Source organism: Carassius auratus, chromosome 14 (genome assembly GCF_003368295.1).
Source record: "Carassius auratus strain Wakin chromosome 14, ASM336829v1, whole genome shotgun sequence".
In the NCBI taxonomy this organism is placed as follows: Eukaryota; Metazoa; Chordata; class Actinopteri; order Cypriniformes; family Cyprinidae; genus Carassius; species Carassius auratus.
In genome coordinates, this window is record NC_039256.1 from 22365504 (window position 1) to 22383359 (window position 17856).

The 17856-nt window shown below is 36.5% G+C and overlaps 1 protein-coding gene across 12 annotated transcripts in view; it reads left to right on the top strand.

Moving 5' to 3' along the window:
- Nucleotides 1-17856, top strand: part of LOC113114031 (rap guanine nucleotide exchange factor 2-like) — a 106825-nt gene that overhangs the window by 67164 nt on the left and 21805 nt on the right. For 7 of the 12 annotated variants that reach the window (XM_026280727.1, XM_026280717.1, XM_026280722.1 and 4 more), the window contains 2 exons: nt 11962-12093; nt 13132-13170. In XM_026280727.1, the coding sequence (XP_026136512.1) occupies nt 11962-12093; nt 13132-13170 (171 nt within the window). Of the gene's footprint in view, nt 1-4784; nt 5601-11961; nt 12094-13131; nt 13171-17856 lie in introns of those variants that run through there. The other 5 variants (XM_026280721.1, XM_026280726.1, XM_026280723.1 and 2 more) reach the window with 2 other exon arrangements.

Consider the following 17856-nt stretch of genomic DNA (forward strand, 5'->3'; position numbering starts at 1 on the left):
TTTTGCTGTTTGGAACTACTTTGTCCTGCCCAGCGTCACCCTTTAACCCGTCGTTAATGCATGGCCTGTCATGGTTTATTGCTTTGATAACAAAAAGGTCATTTGAAGTTGCTCTCCTTCTAGTAGTATAAAGGCAGTGGTCCTCATTGTTATGCATGTGGTGTTCTTTGTCTACAGTCTTAACCAGCCCTAACGCTGCATGTTAATTACTGTGAAAGTCATTTAGAAGATTACTCCATGAACTAAGCATCACTATAGACATTTTAATGTAATGAAACAGGTTAATTGAGTTGTTAGTTAGACTGGGTCTTATATCACAGTATAAGTAATTATATATCATGAAAACAATATTTATATCAGAATATAATTATTTGCCCACGACCCAGAGGATAAATGATTAGGAGAATAAATGGATAGATGATTGTAATTTATTTAGTTTTTGTAATGGTTTATGTGTTTGTGATTTATATTAGATTGTAGTGTCAATTGAAATCATTTGCAAATAGTATGGCGTCTAATTAGATTTTATTTGGGAAATTTAATGGACACAGATCAAAAACAGATTATAATCATGTTGTGTATGATTTTAAATCAAAAGAATAACAAGTTCCTCCTTATCTTGACTTGTCTGGGTTACACTTTGCTTTGTATTTTTGCTTTTCTTCATGTTTCTTCACCAAGTCACCAAATAAATATACTTTGTATAAGGGATGTGCATCTTGATGCATAGTCAACAATACGATAAATTTAAAGTTACTTATGAATCAGCTACTGATGTGATGCGGCACGATACGAATCGCCCATATTAAGATGCAGTGTGATCCGATTTCTGTTCGATTCAACACAGTGCGATTCAGTGTAACACGATGCAATGGGGAAATAAAAATATGATGCTATGCAGTTCAATATGGTACAGATAGTTCAGTTTTATTTCTTTGGTTCAGACAGAGAGCAAATCATAAATTAACCTGTAACGCGTCTGTCTCTGTAGTGTTGTGATACATCATATTCAAATAGCAGCAGTCGTGAGAACATGCTTGAAAAACTGTTTAGAGAGGAGAAATCAATCAACGTAAAATATTAGTCACAAATTATTAGTCACTTTCTAAATAATTAAAGTATTGCGCATCTACTGCTAATTATATTTAAATAAATTGTTGTTGTTTTTACCAATGGAGGTATGTTAGAAACGATGCATCGTGATACAAATGCCAATGTATCTGATGTGTCCAATGCAAACTTAAAAAAAAAAAGCACATCCTTAACTTTTATGCCGATGCACAAATGCAAATTGGTGAATCTTACCATATCTACTGTATGTACCACAGCATGAACAATGCATTTTACCTGGTATAGACCACATAATTTTATTTATCAGCATATGTTTTGCTTATACTACATTAGACGTTACAACAAAAATGAGTTATTGCATTTTCTTGTCAGAGTAGCAATGAGCTTTCTTCAATGTCACGCTGTAGCTGGGTCTGTCCTTCTGGGGAATGAGTCTAGCCCTACTGTCCTCAAATTTTGAAAAGGTTTGGCATGAAAGGAATGATCCGGAAGAGCTTCAGTCGATCTTAATCCTATCTGTTTGTCTGTCTCTCTCTCTCTCCTTCTCTGTGTCTTTCTTTCTCTTTCTCTCTCTCCCACTTCCTCTCATTTCCTCTGCATCCCGACTCCCTTGTGTATAGGTTGGAGAGGGATCTTTGACAGTTGTGCTGTTTTCAGCAGTAGAGGGATAACAGTAGCTTTTCAAAAGGAACTAATATCTCAATTTGTATTCTGAAAAGCCTCTCAGAGCTTTGTAAGAAGCATGATATATTTTGCCTACATCATCAGTTCACAAAACCACCAGAAACTTTTATCAATAAAGTTAATACATCATCCACCATGCCATATTATTACATGTCTTAGAAACTGTAACGACTTGGATGACATAACTAGTAATAGTCAGTTAATCCACAGATAATTGGTCTTTTTTAAATAATCAGCAACAGCTCCATTGTGTTATCTTCAAAGTCTATTGACTGCTTTCTTCATGGCTAGATTGTTTTTTCCTGTTATTGTTATTATTATTATTATTATTATTATTATTATTATTATTATATTTTAACAAGTTTTTATATATTTTATTCCTTAAAAAAGTGTGTGTATATATATAAATACACCCCCCCCCCACACACACACACACATATATATATATATATATATATATATATATATAAAATAATATTTTGAATCCGTATATCTTCAGTTTATTTTAATTATAATTAGTTGTTTTTAGTAGTATGTCTCTTTTTTCATTTTTTATATATAGTGTTTATTAATTTTTATTTCAGTTTTAGTGTTATTTTGGTATATGAAGTCAAATTAAAATGAGCTGAAATTAAAAGATTATTTAAAAATTAATTTTATTCAAGACTTTTATCTCTAGATATCTTTATGTGTTACCATTTAAAAAATATATATATTTTATTTGATCACTAAACAGCTGGATTATAATGTGCCTTAATCTAAAACCTATTTGCTCACTTCATTCTTCAAACAGATTTATTCTGTCTTCGTGGACATGTTCGCTCTTTGTTGTTTCACATGAAGCTGTGGCTGCTTGACCTGCTCTCATCCTTTCCATAATGAGCATCTATTGTTTCTGAAATGCACTCTGGGTGATGCTGAGCCATCCCTTGATGTGACCCTGTTACCACGGTGACGTAATGACGCTCTGTTTTCCAAAGATGATTGGTGGTTACTCTAACGACAGGACGTGGCAGCACCTGAGCTTGTTTTTGTCAGGCATTACATCATCAGGGATGATGTCATAGGGGGGGGTTGTTTTGGTCCCTGTGCATAGCTGGAAACTGTCCAAAATTTCAATCTGTATCTTCACGCCCACATCGCCTCTGTAAGCGCAAACGTGCAAGCTGGCTGTTTTTATTTGATAGGGTAGCGGAACGTTTTGTCTAAGCGTAACACTAAAAGCCTTTATAACTTTATATTGCCTTTATATTGCATATAATTAGCATTTCATTATATTAAATTGGTATAAAGCCTTTGATGCAGCCATTAACAACACCCATTTGAATGAAAATACAGTTTTCTTGAACAATTATTCCTTTAAAGTTTTTTTTTTATTAATTTATATATGTATATGTATATATGTGTGTATGTATGTATTACATTTTATAACTAAAGGTTTGTATTTTTTTTACCTCTATTTTTTACTATAAAGGTTAGTGATACTTTACTTTTACTGTTATTTATAAATTTGTATTTACACCATATTGACATATTTACCTTTGCTATTAGCATCATATATGGATATTTGCATAAGTCATCTGATTGACTGTCTGTTGGCTTATTGACCTGCTTCATGAATTGTTCATATTTTTCTTTGTTATTCAAATTCTTATTATCATATAGTGTCAGTCTAGGGCACAGCTAGATATCACGTCTCACCTCCCTGAAAATGAGTGCTTTATACCGGATGGACAGATGACTGATTGATCGAATGATAACATTTACTGTACGTGTTTATTTTGATAGACAGAAAGAGAGATGGACCTTTAGGGAAGAGTGTGTGTGAGAGAGAGAGAGAGAGAGAGAGAGAGAGTGTGAGGGGTGAGCTCACTTCCGTCATCACAAAGCTAAAGGGTCGTGTGTGGGTGGGTGGGGCTGTCAGTTGCCCGGAGGGGGTAACCGGAGTGTGTGTGTGTTTGTGTTTGGTGGGGGGTGGGGAGTGAATTGTCAGTGTTGTCATAGTAACACAGAGGATGTCAGAGAGCCATGTGCTCTGCGCTTCTGTCGTCTGCTCCCGTCTTCCATCTTTCCGTCTCTCTGTCTCTTTTTCTTCCTCTCCAGCCTTCGCTCACACTCTCCCGCCCAAACCGACCAGGAAATGGCTCTCCTCCATGGTTGCCATGCCAACTGCCTGCAGCCCTGGTGGTGAGAGGAGGGGAGCGTGATAATGACATTACTCTCGCTGGGCTAAATGTGCTCATCCTTCATTTCTCTTGTCTTTCCATCCCTCTCTTTCCGTCTCTCTCTTAACCCCCCCCCCCAACCACCATTCAACTCTCTCTCATCCTCTCTTATTTCCATATCTGCACCTCACCCGTTGCATGCTCTTTTATTCTCATTTTCTCATTAGCACTCTCTTTATCTCTTGCAGTGCCTGTGGGAGTGTGTGTGTGTATGTCTGTGTGTGTACTGTATGTATATGGATAAATCACGTCAAATATTAAGTTGACTGTCTGTCCAACTTAAAGGGAAAGATCGCACTAAAATGCAAATGTTGTTATCATTTACTCACCCTTACCCACTCAATCCAAACCTGTATGAGTTTCTTTCTTATGCTGAACATAAAAGAAGATATTTTGAAGAATCCTGGTAATCAAACACTTGATGGTATTTCTTTCCCTACTATGGAAATCAAAGGGGAACAAGCAATTCTTGGTTTTTCAGAATGTCTTCTTTTATGTTCAACATAATAAAGTCAACTTAGTATTTAATGTGAATTACTCATATACATTATTGCATTTTTGGGTGAACTATTCCTATAATGTTTCATCTAAAGCACATGATGAAATTAAGCTCATATTTATTAAGAAACTACAAACAATGTTCTCATACCTCATGAACATTAAAAAGCCCATGAAACGTTCACAACTTTGTTTTTGATTTCATAGGCTGTTTAAAAAGGCAAAAAGATGGTTTAAAAGAAATAAGCGGTTACAGAACATAACCCTGAAGATAATTAACCATGTTATGCGTCAGCTACCCATATGTGTGTTGTATGTGTGTAGTATAGCAGGCACCAGCGGCGCTCTTTCAACATCAGTGAGGGAGGGAGGAGGTTCCTTTTCAAAGCCCCCTCTCTTCCTCCCCCTCTACACACACACACACTCGCTCTTACACACTCACACACCCCCCTGCTTTGGACACAAATGAACTGAAAGTGTTTAACAAAGACAGCCTGGATGCGTGAGGTTGGTGTTCTGGTCACAGCCTCGGCTAATGGTGCATAAAGCCATTCACGTGGAGACGAGAGAGACAGAGGATGGAGAGGCAGTGAAGTGCTGTCAGCCATTTTTGCCTTTTTTCTCCTCATTTTTTACAACGCCGCCGATCGGCATTGGTCGTCACTGGTGGGAGAGTTTTACCTAGTTACCTGAAACGGAGGGTTTGGTTTTTGCTCATCCCTGCTTGGATTTCTCATCCTTTTGCATTGCGTTTCTCCTTTCTTCCTTTTTTTTTTGTGTGGACCCACTGGACAGACAGATGCCGTGTGCACCTGACAAGGAAAAACATTGATTTTTATTTTTTCTTGGAGTGGGGAACCGTGTTGTTTGAATCAAGAGCATCATCTCCGGCGAACATATTCTCTCCCCCTCCTTCCCTGGGAAAGATTCTCCTCTTCTCCCCTTCAGGAGGGGGGGAGAAAAACGGGAGACAGGGGAAGACTCACTGGAGGGGGGATAGAGGGAAAGATTAGTGGGAACCAGCAGGATGCTTAAATTTCACCCTGGCTCTGCACCTCCATTATGAAGCCATTAGTTAGTGGTGGCGGCCATGGAGTCTCCAGCCAGGCTGATAAAAGCCCCGTAAGTATCGATCCTACATTGCTAGCTCTCTCTCCTCCTCAAAATACTACCAGCATTTGCTCATCAGATTAGCCTGATGTGCCGAACATGATCAGGATGGATGGGAACACTGTTAGATGCATTGGATGTCTAATATTGCTTCCATTGCAGAGAGCTAAATTAGATTTATATGATTTTTAAAAGGCATATTTTTGTATCTCAAACTGCATTTCTGTGAATATATAGCTTGTTTTAGCAATTTAAAGGCTTAATTGCATATATGCAGATCTGTTGTAATTGACATTTCATGCAAGTCTGGTGTAATGCTGTGTTTTATCGCCCGACTCTGTGGATTCGTGTATTACGAGAGGCTGTCGAGTGCCACGACCTCATTCATCCGCTGCTAGTGTAATGTGTGTCAGTGTGTGAAGGCGGCCATGTGCACACCGGCCCCATTCACCCCGCACACACTCAGACGTGTGTGTACTGGATGATGAAATGGCCAAGATCGCGTTTGGCTTGTCACAGCTCTTGGGGATCAGTGTAAAATGAAATTTAAATGGCTTTATGATGAATGTTTGTGAGCGTTTCCGTGTGGGAGGAGTTATGACATCGCTGAACGATGCTGTCAGCTCAATATATTTTGCATTTCATAAAGCCACTTCTGACCAAATGCATCTTTGAACGGCTCAATGCTTGTTCACAAACATGCGTGTATATGCGAGTGAGTGATCACATTCGGTGGTGTTTGCGCACGGGCGGCATCTGAAAGCGATCAGAGTCGGACTGCTGAGTGGAATGATGAGCACTTTTAGCTGTAAATAAATTGATCTTCTGTCAGCCTTGATGTGCTAGGGTTCGTTTGGTCTTTTGCAAGCCCTGAAAACATGTGCTGGTGTTCGAACGTCTTTATGGATCCTGACATAACAGTGTTGCTATGCAACAGATACAACAATTCACTGTGCAATCTGCAGTGATACTGTGAACAGGTGTTTCTCGTCAGAGTGTGAAGGCTTGGGCACAACTAGAAATATTCATTGATCAATCAGATGTCCAAACCAAATTATGTTTTTTTATGTTTTTTTTTTATACTGTAAGGCAGGTTTTCCACCATATTGAGCATTTTGATCTCTCCCATTTATTTATTTTTATCACCTTCTCCCTCATACTTTATATTCGTTTCATGAAGCGGTGTACATATGTTTGCTGTTTGCACAAATAACTTAAAATGAAGTTAAAAAAAAAAAACATTATTTTCCCCCTCTTAGTATGTATTAATATTCAAAAGTTTAATGTTAAGACTGCAAGACTTTTTTTTTTTTTTTTTTTTTTTTTTAATAAGTATTTATTGCTGACCAAGGCTGTTTATGTGATAGATAAAACTTCAAAATTGTAATATTGTAAAACGGAGCACGTATCTATTTCAGTATATATTTTTTTATGTTTATTTTTGTGATGGCAAAGCTGAATTTTCAGCAGCCATTACTGCAGTATTTAATGTTACACGATAATAAAAAAAATATTCTGACATGTTGATTTGGTGCACAAGAAACATTGCGTAATATTTTTGTTGAAACCTTGACATTATTTTTATTTTATTATTTGAAGCATTTCTATTTAATTTAAATTTATGCATTGTGTTGCTAGTATCATACTCTACCTGTATAAAATCATATAGTTTGTGCTGCAACTGCAGTACAAAGTTCTTCAAATATAGTTACGCAATCTTTCCTCTTTTTGCAAAAATCTTCCATTTTGAAAAATGTTTTTATGCAAAAAAAATAAATAAAAAAATGTCTGTTAATTTGCAATCGCTCCAGTGAGAATGTGTGTACAGAGCTCTTGAAGACCAGCTGGACACATGCTGTTAAGCATCATTTAGCTGCATCTTTCAGGAGGCCAGTTCTTGAAGGGATTATTTGTGGACACTATTTCATTGAATATCAGGAAGTAGTCGTTTTCCTTAGCTGTATTCCTAACATTAGTGTTATAAATATATTGGCATGTGTTTGTGAGAATATCGGTCCTGTTTAATGTGACGCCCAGCCGAAGCTCTTTAATCTTTTGATCCTCTCAGCTCAGGAAAGCGAGAGGCCCAGAGCGATGCTGAGGCTTATGGGGTAGGTTTGCAGCTTTGAGTCCTCCAGCATCAGCCCTTTTTTATAATGTCACACCTTTCGCTTTGACAGACTTGAGCTCATCACACACATATAAGCTACAAGTTCAGACATCCACACCTCAAATGCTTAACAGCAGGTAGGGCTTTGTTAGAAACATGTATACATGCAGTTGTGCATAAAAATAAGCTAAAGCAATTTTTGGTAGCACTCTTGTCTTGCTATGTAGGTCATTAAGACTGCAGTTTCTTTTTTGGACTTGCTTGTGGCCCATAGACATTTTAAAGAGCAAGGATCCAGTTAAATGTGTGACCCTATAGAATTTATTAACCTTGCATTGCAAACTACAGATAAGTGTGAAAGGTCAGTGTTGCCTTAGGCCCATTCATTTATTTACAAACTCCCCCAGAGGCACCACAAGGGTGATATTTGGGACCCCTGTAAGTGTAGCTTGCTGTCTGTGACCTGTGCGCTGTTTGACTAAAAGCCTCTTGGGTTAATGGACTGAAGCCTGCCCTAAATTGCGTGGTAGGAGAGTTAAGTCTTTATTATGTGCAACAGTGACATGAAAAGGGCACTTAAAGGACAGGAGCGGACCCCTGGGTGGGCATGGGAGGCAAGCAGGCAGGCAGGATATTGCTAATGACACATGTATATCGACTGCTGTCGCTAACAACGTTTTGTCTAAATGATGTCTTTGCATACCAAAGATGTATGCAAATTGTTTTGGTTTTGAGTTCTTCCCACATTCTGAGATCACAGCTATAAGTGCATCTATCTATCCATCCATCCATCCATCCATCCATCCATCCATCCACAGATAGAGATAGATAGATAGATAGATAGATAGATAGATAGATAGATAGATAGATAGATAGATAGATAGATAGATAGATAGATAGATAGATAGATAGATAGATAGATAGATTGGAAACTGAACAGAAATATATGTTGTCTAGTCATTTTTTTGCAGTACACAGCCTTTGTACATTCAGTTAAGCCTGCAAAGTCTCATTTACAAATATATGGGTAAAATATAATTTTCTGTATACTGCTTTAAACAGTATATCTCCCACCCCCACCTTAGAGAATAAACGTCATTAGTCTTCAATGCTCCATTTCTTGCTCAATGAACCACCTCATAAAATGAACTGAGTATGTTAAGCAGGTTGTATCTTTGGAAGGAGATCATATTTGTGTGTCGCCTGTAGCAATGAGATAAGTATTTTATTAGAAGATCATACAAAGTTTTGGGAAGATAAATTAAACGTCATGGATCATTCGTGTGATATTTGGAACTTGGAACACTTTGTAATTTTTATTCTCTTCTTTAGTCATAAGCTGACCCACAGGGACAAATCTGGAGATTCCTGCAGAATTGGAACAGCTGTTGTTGTTGCACAAAGTTCCCCTGCTAACTGTTTTGACTCATTTAATAATACTCTTAGCACAGTTTAACATTTTATCATGTTTCAGTCCATTCTGTGATTTTTCCAGTTAGGAAAAAGAGGTGATGGGCCTAAAACAAGGTTTTCTTTCATATTTCTCCTCAGTTTATCACCATCCTTCTCCTTAGATGCACCTAAAGAACATTTAAAAATATCAGTGACTGTTCACTTCAAACAGAAATACATGTGTCTTTTCTTAAACGATGTGCATGTATTTCTGTAGAAAGCTGTTGTCGTTGTAATGAAGATGCTGTTAAAACACTCTGTGCAGTTGAAACTCCTGTGGGAAGCATCACGTGCAAATCACCCTCATTTACAAACAAAAAGACACCTTGAAAAATGGCATCGCTCAGTGTAAGCTGGTAACTGCTTCATTATTCCCTGCTCGTTTCTATGACAGCAGGGAGGAAAGCCCATGTACACTAGTCCTGAGAAGTGAATTTACTGGCGTGCTGGAGGTTTTGATGGCTCCTTTTTGCAGTGGAAGCGAGAGGAGAGCTGATGTGTGTATCATAGCTGACAGCTCTGTAGCCATTCAGGACTGTTCAGGGAATAGCCTTGAGGAACACGAGCAAAGGGATGTGGAGGGAGGACTGAGGCACTTTGCTGCTATCACAGTGCCTTTATTTTAAGTGCTGAATGCACCCGCTGACCTGATAGTGTATACTGAACCACATCAGTCTGAGTGTGTACTGGTGCTTCAAGAACCCTAATTAAGTACACTTTTCTTTTTCTAACTTCTGTTTTGTCTTTGAGTTGTTCTTCCTTTAGTTTTTTCCTTTGTTTTTTTTTTTCCTTCTGTCTGTATGCTTGTTCTCGCATTCTCTTTTGTTTGTATGTTCTTTTGTACTCTTGCTCGTTTATTTTTGTCTTTCATTCATTTGATCTCTTTTGTTTGTTTTTCTTTTTCTTTGGTCTTTCATTCTGTCACAATCTGTTTTTCTGTTGTTTTTCGTTAATAGTCTTTTGTTTTGTTTTTTTCACTCTTGTTTGTTAGTTTGTTCCATTTTTCATTTTATTGTTCATTCTGTGCTTTCTTTTTAAGTTTCTTTTTCGTCTTGCTTTCCTTCTGTTTGTTTGTTTGTTATTCATTCTCTGTCGCTGACTGTCTTGCAGTCTTGTATTTACATCTATTTTTTTTCCCTTTTCATTCTGTCTGTCACTGTTGTTTTTATTGTATATTGTTTAAGTAAATTTTTGTCCCTTTCCTTTTTATTAATTGTTTTTTTTTTCTTAATTGGTCTCCTCCTTCACTATTTGTCTTTTTTTTCTTATTAATTTGTCCCATATTTTGTTCTTTACTTTGCTGTTATGCATTTTTGTATTTATTTCGCTCTGTGTTTTGGTTTTTATTTTACTAGCTTTTCTTTCTTCTTTCTTTTTTTTTACTCAGTCTCTCATTTTCTCTCTTCCTTCCTCTTATGTTGTCTCTCTGCTTTTAGGTGTAAATAGCCCTAATTAATATGGATGAACTGCCATGGCAATAGATTAAAATAATGAATTTACGTTTGTGAGGAGGAATATTCATCAACACATTAGTGTTAATACACTTTTAGCCTCACAGCACACCAAACAGAAGGCATTTACCTCCATTCCCCGTTACCGCACCAGTATTGGTGCAGATGGTGTCTTGCAAATGTATCGTTTCCCTTATCTGCTTCTATTCCATCTATGAGGTTGTTTTCTTACTGTTCATGCTCTCAGTCTCCCGGGAGAACTAGCTGCATTTCCGGCATGTATATGATTATGCCAGTGGAAATTAGGTCAGATGCATTTTTATGAAAGCTATACTCTGCTACAGCTGGCTGAAGACATCCAATAGCCCCCCCAAAAAAGCAATTTCACTCGTGAACACACATACACACACAAGCACACATGCAGACACAGGAGCCGATTGAAAGAGCTTTATCGGAATGTGGCCGTGTGTGTGTGCACGTGTGGGCTGTGTGCACTCTAATATTAGCTGAAATGGTTCTTAGCTCCTTATCTCATTGCTGTTGTCAGAGCCTTTCCTCTTGCACAAGCCCCCCCACACACACACTTTGCTCTTGCAGCCGCACCCCTTCAAATATGTACAAAGTGTTGCCACAAAAAGAGCTGCTTGCTCACACTGAACCAGAGGAAATAAACATGCCACATGCATATCTTGTAGCGTTCGACTATGTAGTGTCTTTATTTCATTAATTATGAGGTATTTGTTTTCCTAATTATTGTTTTCATGTAGACATGAACCAGCCTTGTTCTTGCTGTTAGCCAAGATAGTTCTCCAGTGTCAAGGCTGTCTTGCATTAGAAATATAATTAGAAATTAAATTTTCTCTACAGTGTCAGTCCAAATTTAGCTACTAAGAATCAACATATATAAGCAGACTTAATGGCAGGCTTGTGGAAAACATACAGGACTGTGGAGTGCCCGCTTAAGATATTGTCTGCTTGTGTTTTAGCTCTAATAATACATTGTCTCTGAGGCCTGCATTCACCAAAAAAATCATTGAGAGGAGCCATATCAGAAACATCAGACTGCAGGTGTGATGAATAAATGATAGCGTAGTGGACTGCAGCTTTCCACAAAACTGACATTACTTTGAACTTTAACTGGCAAGACAAACTGTGATCTGTGACATTTGGAAGTCCAATGAAGTTCAAATCAGCACTTTTGCATCTGTTTGCTTTGAAGCCATGGTATATGTATATATGGTCAAAAATTTGGGTAAATTATTGATTAACTATCATGGTTATTATCTGGATTGCAGGTTGCTTATAGATCATTATGGTCCAATGTAATCCTGACGCTCGGTTTGTTTGTCTCCATATGCAGCTGCCGGCAGACTTCAGCAGATTGCACCTTGCAGACGGGATTCACCCGCAGGTGACACACGTTTCCTCCAGCCACTCAGGATGTAGCATCACCAGTGATTCTGGGAGCAGCAGCCTGTCGGACATTTACCAGGTAACAAACACCTAGTTTTTGGGTATTGAAGGAGTAGCAGCTTTGGGAAAATGCCATCCATTACAATGTGACACATACGTTACGATCTGAACTGACAGCAGTCAACCATTTTTACTGTTTTCTGCTGCAATGACTCATGCAGATAGAAATAATAAAATAATAGTTTACTCATAAAACAGCTTGATTTCTTGGTAACCCAATAGGAGGTTCAAATGGCTAAACAGTCTCACTGCTCTGTGAATAGTTTGTAGTAACCATGTAAGTTAAGCGAGATATATACACATGTACATGTATGTACAGTATACATATTGTTGTTTTATAGAAATTTTTTTCCAAAAATCTTTTTTGATTTGGTTAATTGAAGCTATTTAATGTAAAACTTACTTTGAACAATATATTTCATGGTTAGAACATAATGCATACAATAGAGTAACCCTCTATGATATGCATTATGTTCTAACCATGAAATATATTATATATAGTTATATAATATATACAATATATTCAATACTGATAAAAAGATTGGTGTCACTAACTTTTTCGAAAATAGTCTCTTATTGCATCCATGCTGCATTTATTGGATCTAAATACAGTAATATTAGTAATAATTTTGCAAAATTTTAAAATTTAAGAGCTATTTAAAATATTTGCTATTAAAAGGTTATGTTAAAATATGTGTTAAATATATGTTAAAATGTAGTTGATTCCTGTGATGGCAAAGCTGAATTTTTTGCATCATTACTCCCGTGTCACATGATCCTTCAGAAATCATTTTAATTTGCAGATTTGGTGATCAAAAACATTGTTTATTACCATCAATGGTAAAAGCAGTTGTGCTTTTTAGGATTCTTTAATGAACATAAAGTCTTATAGCATTTATTTAAAACAATATAAATATTATAAATATCACTTTTGATTAATGTGTCCTTGTTGAATAAATTAAATTAATTTAATTCAAACAAACCATTTTTTTAATGTGCATGCAATTTTCATCACTCTTTATGCGTTACTTTCATTTACGTTTTATTCATTTGGCAGATGCTTTTATCCAAATCATCTTACTCAAGTGCATTTAAGGTACATATTTTATCAGTATGCATGCTCCATAGTAATCAAACCTAACATTTCTGTCACTAAACAAACATTTGTCACTATAACTAAACCTGAGTCAATGACCTGTGAAACTGAGCCAATGACATTAAACCGAAGAACCCCATTTTCCCTATTATATCTGTGCCAGTCTATAAAATGTGTATGTTTGCCTCCATTAATCTTATTAATAGTGTTTGGCTTGGTATTTGCCTGGCTGTTTAATTGATTTCCTTGTGTGATGTGTTTGCGGATTAAAGATGTTTTGCGGCAGGCCATGTGCAAAGGTGTATGGGACATAATTCAGTTTATGCAGTGTCCGTGATCCTGGACTTATGGCCATCTGTTAATGGCTTATTAACAGCTGGACAGTGTCCTCGGGGAAAAAAGGTTGTGATCTCCCTGCTCTACACCTCGCTTTACTACAATTCTCTGCAACTCTCCCTCCGATCCACAGCTTGTAAAACAAGAGCAGACTACATGAAATGTTGTCTATATAAATGGGATGGTTTTAAATCTAAATTTTGATTGCATTTGTTGATGCACAAGATGCACATTATTTGATTCATGTTTCTGCTTAAAGTTAAGCTAATTAACTGCTGTATATAATTATATTATTTAATTTTAGAATGGTTAATTTTTAATTATTGTTTTTAATACAGTTTATATTTTCAATACAGTTAGGGTTATGGTTAGGGCTATGAAATATATATCATATTGCCTATTACTAAAACCAATAAGACGTAAACAGAAAAAAGATCATCCCATACCCATGGGGTAAAAATAACTGCAATGCACAGGCTACATAGCTGTACGGGTCCGATTTTGTAAATCCGCACCCACCTGTACCCGCAGTGCTTAAAACCGCATCCGACCCGTTTTTCGACAGCAGCACTACTTAAAATTCGCATCCGACCCGACCCGCTTAAAATAGAACCGACACCCGACCCGTACCCGAAATCGAATCAGTTAAGCATTAGACACACTTTTTTCGAATTTTATTGCCAGGTCATACAGAAGTTATTTATGGAAAACTCTTTTTAAAAGATATTAATTTTTTATACTTTTTATTTCAATTTTGATCAATGTTTTATCAATCAATTGCCCGTATTTAATAAATAAGAAGCAAATATATAGCAGACAATGAAATGACCTTAGTGTAATTGACTTGAATTAACTGAATTATTAAAAAATATTTTGCTACCTAAAAGTTAAATATTTTTTGTGTCACGCCTGCATGCAGGTCTATTTCCCTCATATTAAATATGAAACGCATGTGGACTGATATTTTTCCAATGTCTGGACTCCTTTATTAATGGAGTATATAAACAGACGTTTCGATATATTGAATTTATATTTCACGGTTCTACTACAAATGTCGAAATACGTGCTCTTTGGTCCATCACATTATCTTTGGTACTGATCACATTAGAATAAAATAACTCATAATAAAATACAAAATTGACTGATTTATGAATGTATATGCATAGTTCTCATCAGTCGGAAATACAGATAAATGCTTTCATTTGTTGTATTTTTGATCCTGAAAGAAAACGGAACAACAAAAGAGCGAATCATACCACCGTCTGAGGTAAGGTTGTGCTTTAAGTCGAACGCACCCTTTTTTAAATCGTTCACAGCTGAGCATCGCAAGAGGCAGATCTGCACCAGAGCGCACATGTGAATGAGCTGCACAAAGTCATTTTTAGAAGCAATTAAAAAAAACAACAACAATGCTGGATAGCCTAGATTAGGCCAATATTCACAAATGTGTTAGCTATGGAATGAAATATCTGATATTCCGATTGTCAAATACATGCAAGTGGAAGTGTATTGTTGTTTAAACACCTTTATAACTATCGCGTTAGTTGAGCTGTATGCGCGATATAATTTTATGACACAAATTTTGAAATAGGCTTAAATCAAACACATTTTAATTCAGATTCTGTATGTATATATAAACGGAAAACAAAAACAAAGAGAAAAAAAACAGCTGGCTGATCTTTTACGTCTGTTAACTAATGACTCATGCAGCCATTCGCGCGGTAGTGATTTTTTAAAAGTTGAACTTAGGCCTATTTTTACGTTTGCATGTGACTGTTTTGAACCCGTGTTTAGACCCGTGTTTCCCCTGTGTCCGCCCGACCCGCACCCGTATCCATCACAGTTGGATATTTTTCACCTGTTTCAGAAAAATTTGCGGGGTCACCCGTTGGACTAGAGTCCTGCACAGGCTCTTGTGACTTGTTCATTTGTTCAAAAATAAATTAAAAACCGTAATCAAGTAAAATATTACTGCAAGTTAATCTTAAAGTTTTAATGGAAAAAAAGTGCATTTAGTAGCACTAGTGGTCTCACTTTTGGACCCCACTGTATGTGGGTATCTTTTGGTGTTTTTTGTTTAGAGTAATGGCCATATCCTCAATGTGGCTGTCAAAGCAGTCACTTTTTTTAAACAATTGAATAAATAATGATACAGGTTCTTCAGGGAGACTTGAAAGCATTGATCCAAGAATAGCCCTGCTAAAAAATTAATGTTCCCTTCACGCTCCTCTTAGCCACCCAAACAGTGCTATAGATCGCACCAGACATGGCAATTTGAAAGATAAATCAGTTCCTTCATCGGCTAGAATGTATTAACAGCCCCTGTGTTTGTCTACACTGATTAGCTGTTAAATGGTTTTCATAAGGGAAGCTGGCTCGACTCTGCCTGCATCATTGGTGGTGTTTGATTCTTGTCAAAGTACATCAGTGAAACTTTTTGCATGTTTTTGCATGTTGTCAAGATTTGACCCGAGCGTGATGCTTGGTTTCTTCCAGCCTATCTGCCTGAGACTTAATGATCTGGAGTGAGTCATCAGCTTAACAGTGTCTGGATAAAAAAAGTGATGTAATGTAAATCCCAAAAGGTTCAGGTAATGGGTGATTGCTTAGTGTATTGATTTTAAGATCTTGAAACCGCATTAATCAACAGTCATTGATACATTTCCTCAACAGGATCGCTGTTGTTTAAGCTCATAGATTTCAGTTGTCATGGTCCAGTGACTTGCTGCTTTGGGAATGCATATATAATTCATATTTGAGAGCAGGGAATACTGGGGTTTCCTGCGGCATTTGAGATTGTCTATAATTCTAGTTTTAAAAGAACTGCTCATAGACCTGTGTTCATATTTTAACTCCAGTCTGATCTCTGGGACAGATGGGTGCCATGGTCTTATCAGGCTTGGAGGTTTTCAGCAGGATTTATGTCCTTAAAGGAACAGTTAACCCAAAATAGAAATTATTTCTTCATTCACTAGTTGTTCCAAACCTGCATGACTTTCTTGGGGGTCATATGATGTGATTTCAAGTTTTCCTTTCTCTTTGTAGCGTTACAAGCTGTTCGTGAATAAATAAGATCCCTAAAGTTGCAAAGACTAAAGTCTCAAACCCACAGAGATATTCTTAATAAAAGTTTAGACTCGTCCATGCCCCCCTAAATCGCCTTGTCTAAACTCGCTGTTGCTGCTGATGCCATGTTGTAGAGACACAAGAGGACACAACTAGAAATCAGTGGTTAAGTTGTATTTACAACACTGTTCCAGAACATTTCAAGCCAAATATTCAGATGTGTGCAGCATATTTTATGGAGGTTTTTTTTTTTTTTCTTTTTTTTTTTTTCTTCTGAGGAACAGTTCAAAATGTAAGCTATTTTCTTTCAATTAATTTGTTAATAACTTTTAGTGAGCTGTTAACTGCTGTGACCAGGGGTCTCTTTATAAATTTTCCGTACACATAAAATAGCGTACGCGTACACAATTTTCCATGCACATATCGGAATTTATAAAAAAATAAACTTGGCATAAATATGTACTCACGTTGCGGACATTCTAGACCATGCGTACACACTCTTTTTAGTAGGAAATGAAGCAAGTAAAGATTTTAAAATCTGTTTCATTCGATATACACATTTACATTAAATATTTACATTTACATTACACTGAAAATAAAGTAATTACACAAAAGTTAACAAAAATTATACGAATTTAGAAATATAATAAAATATTTATCTGAGAACTATTTTAAACCGTTTTGTTTTTATGGATTTTTATTTTTATATATTATAAAACATAAAGGATACTGGATGATTTTTAGCAATAAAAAGTGTGTATGGTAAAAATGCCATTTATAGGCCATATCTCATATTTCCTTAATGTCTTGTATTTAACAGTGTTAAATATGGTGTCACGTGGATGGGGATATGCATGAATATGATATACAGATGAGGTTATGTATAGTAAAACAAGGTGTTGTAAGCTCCATATATGGTGATTTTGTGGATAAGTCTGGGTGGAAGGTGCACGTCTACACAATCTTCTCCTGAATGGGATTTATAGAGGGATTTTTGAACAGGTTCTGGAGTACTCATGGTTTTATAAATCTGAAAACTTTTGTGCATATGCAAAATCTAGCTTTCGTGCATACATACACTTTTAGGATGAAATCTACAGAGAGTTTTATAAATGAGACCCCAGAACAGTGAGTCATTGAATTCACATTGAGAACTAGATCAGTCCAATTATTAAATCAATTGTTCAGGCTGGTTTTGTGAATTGAATCAGATGGGATTTTAAAAAAATAATTCAAGAATTAGACTCCCTTCCCAAGATTTTAGTGAATAACAAATTAAAACAT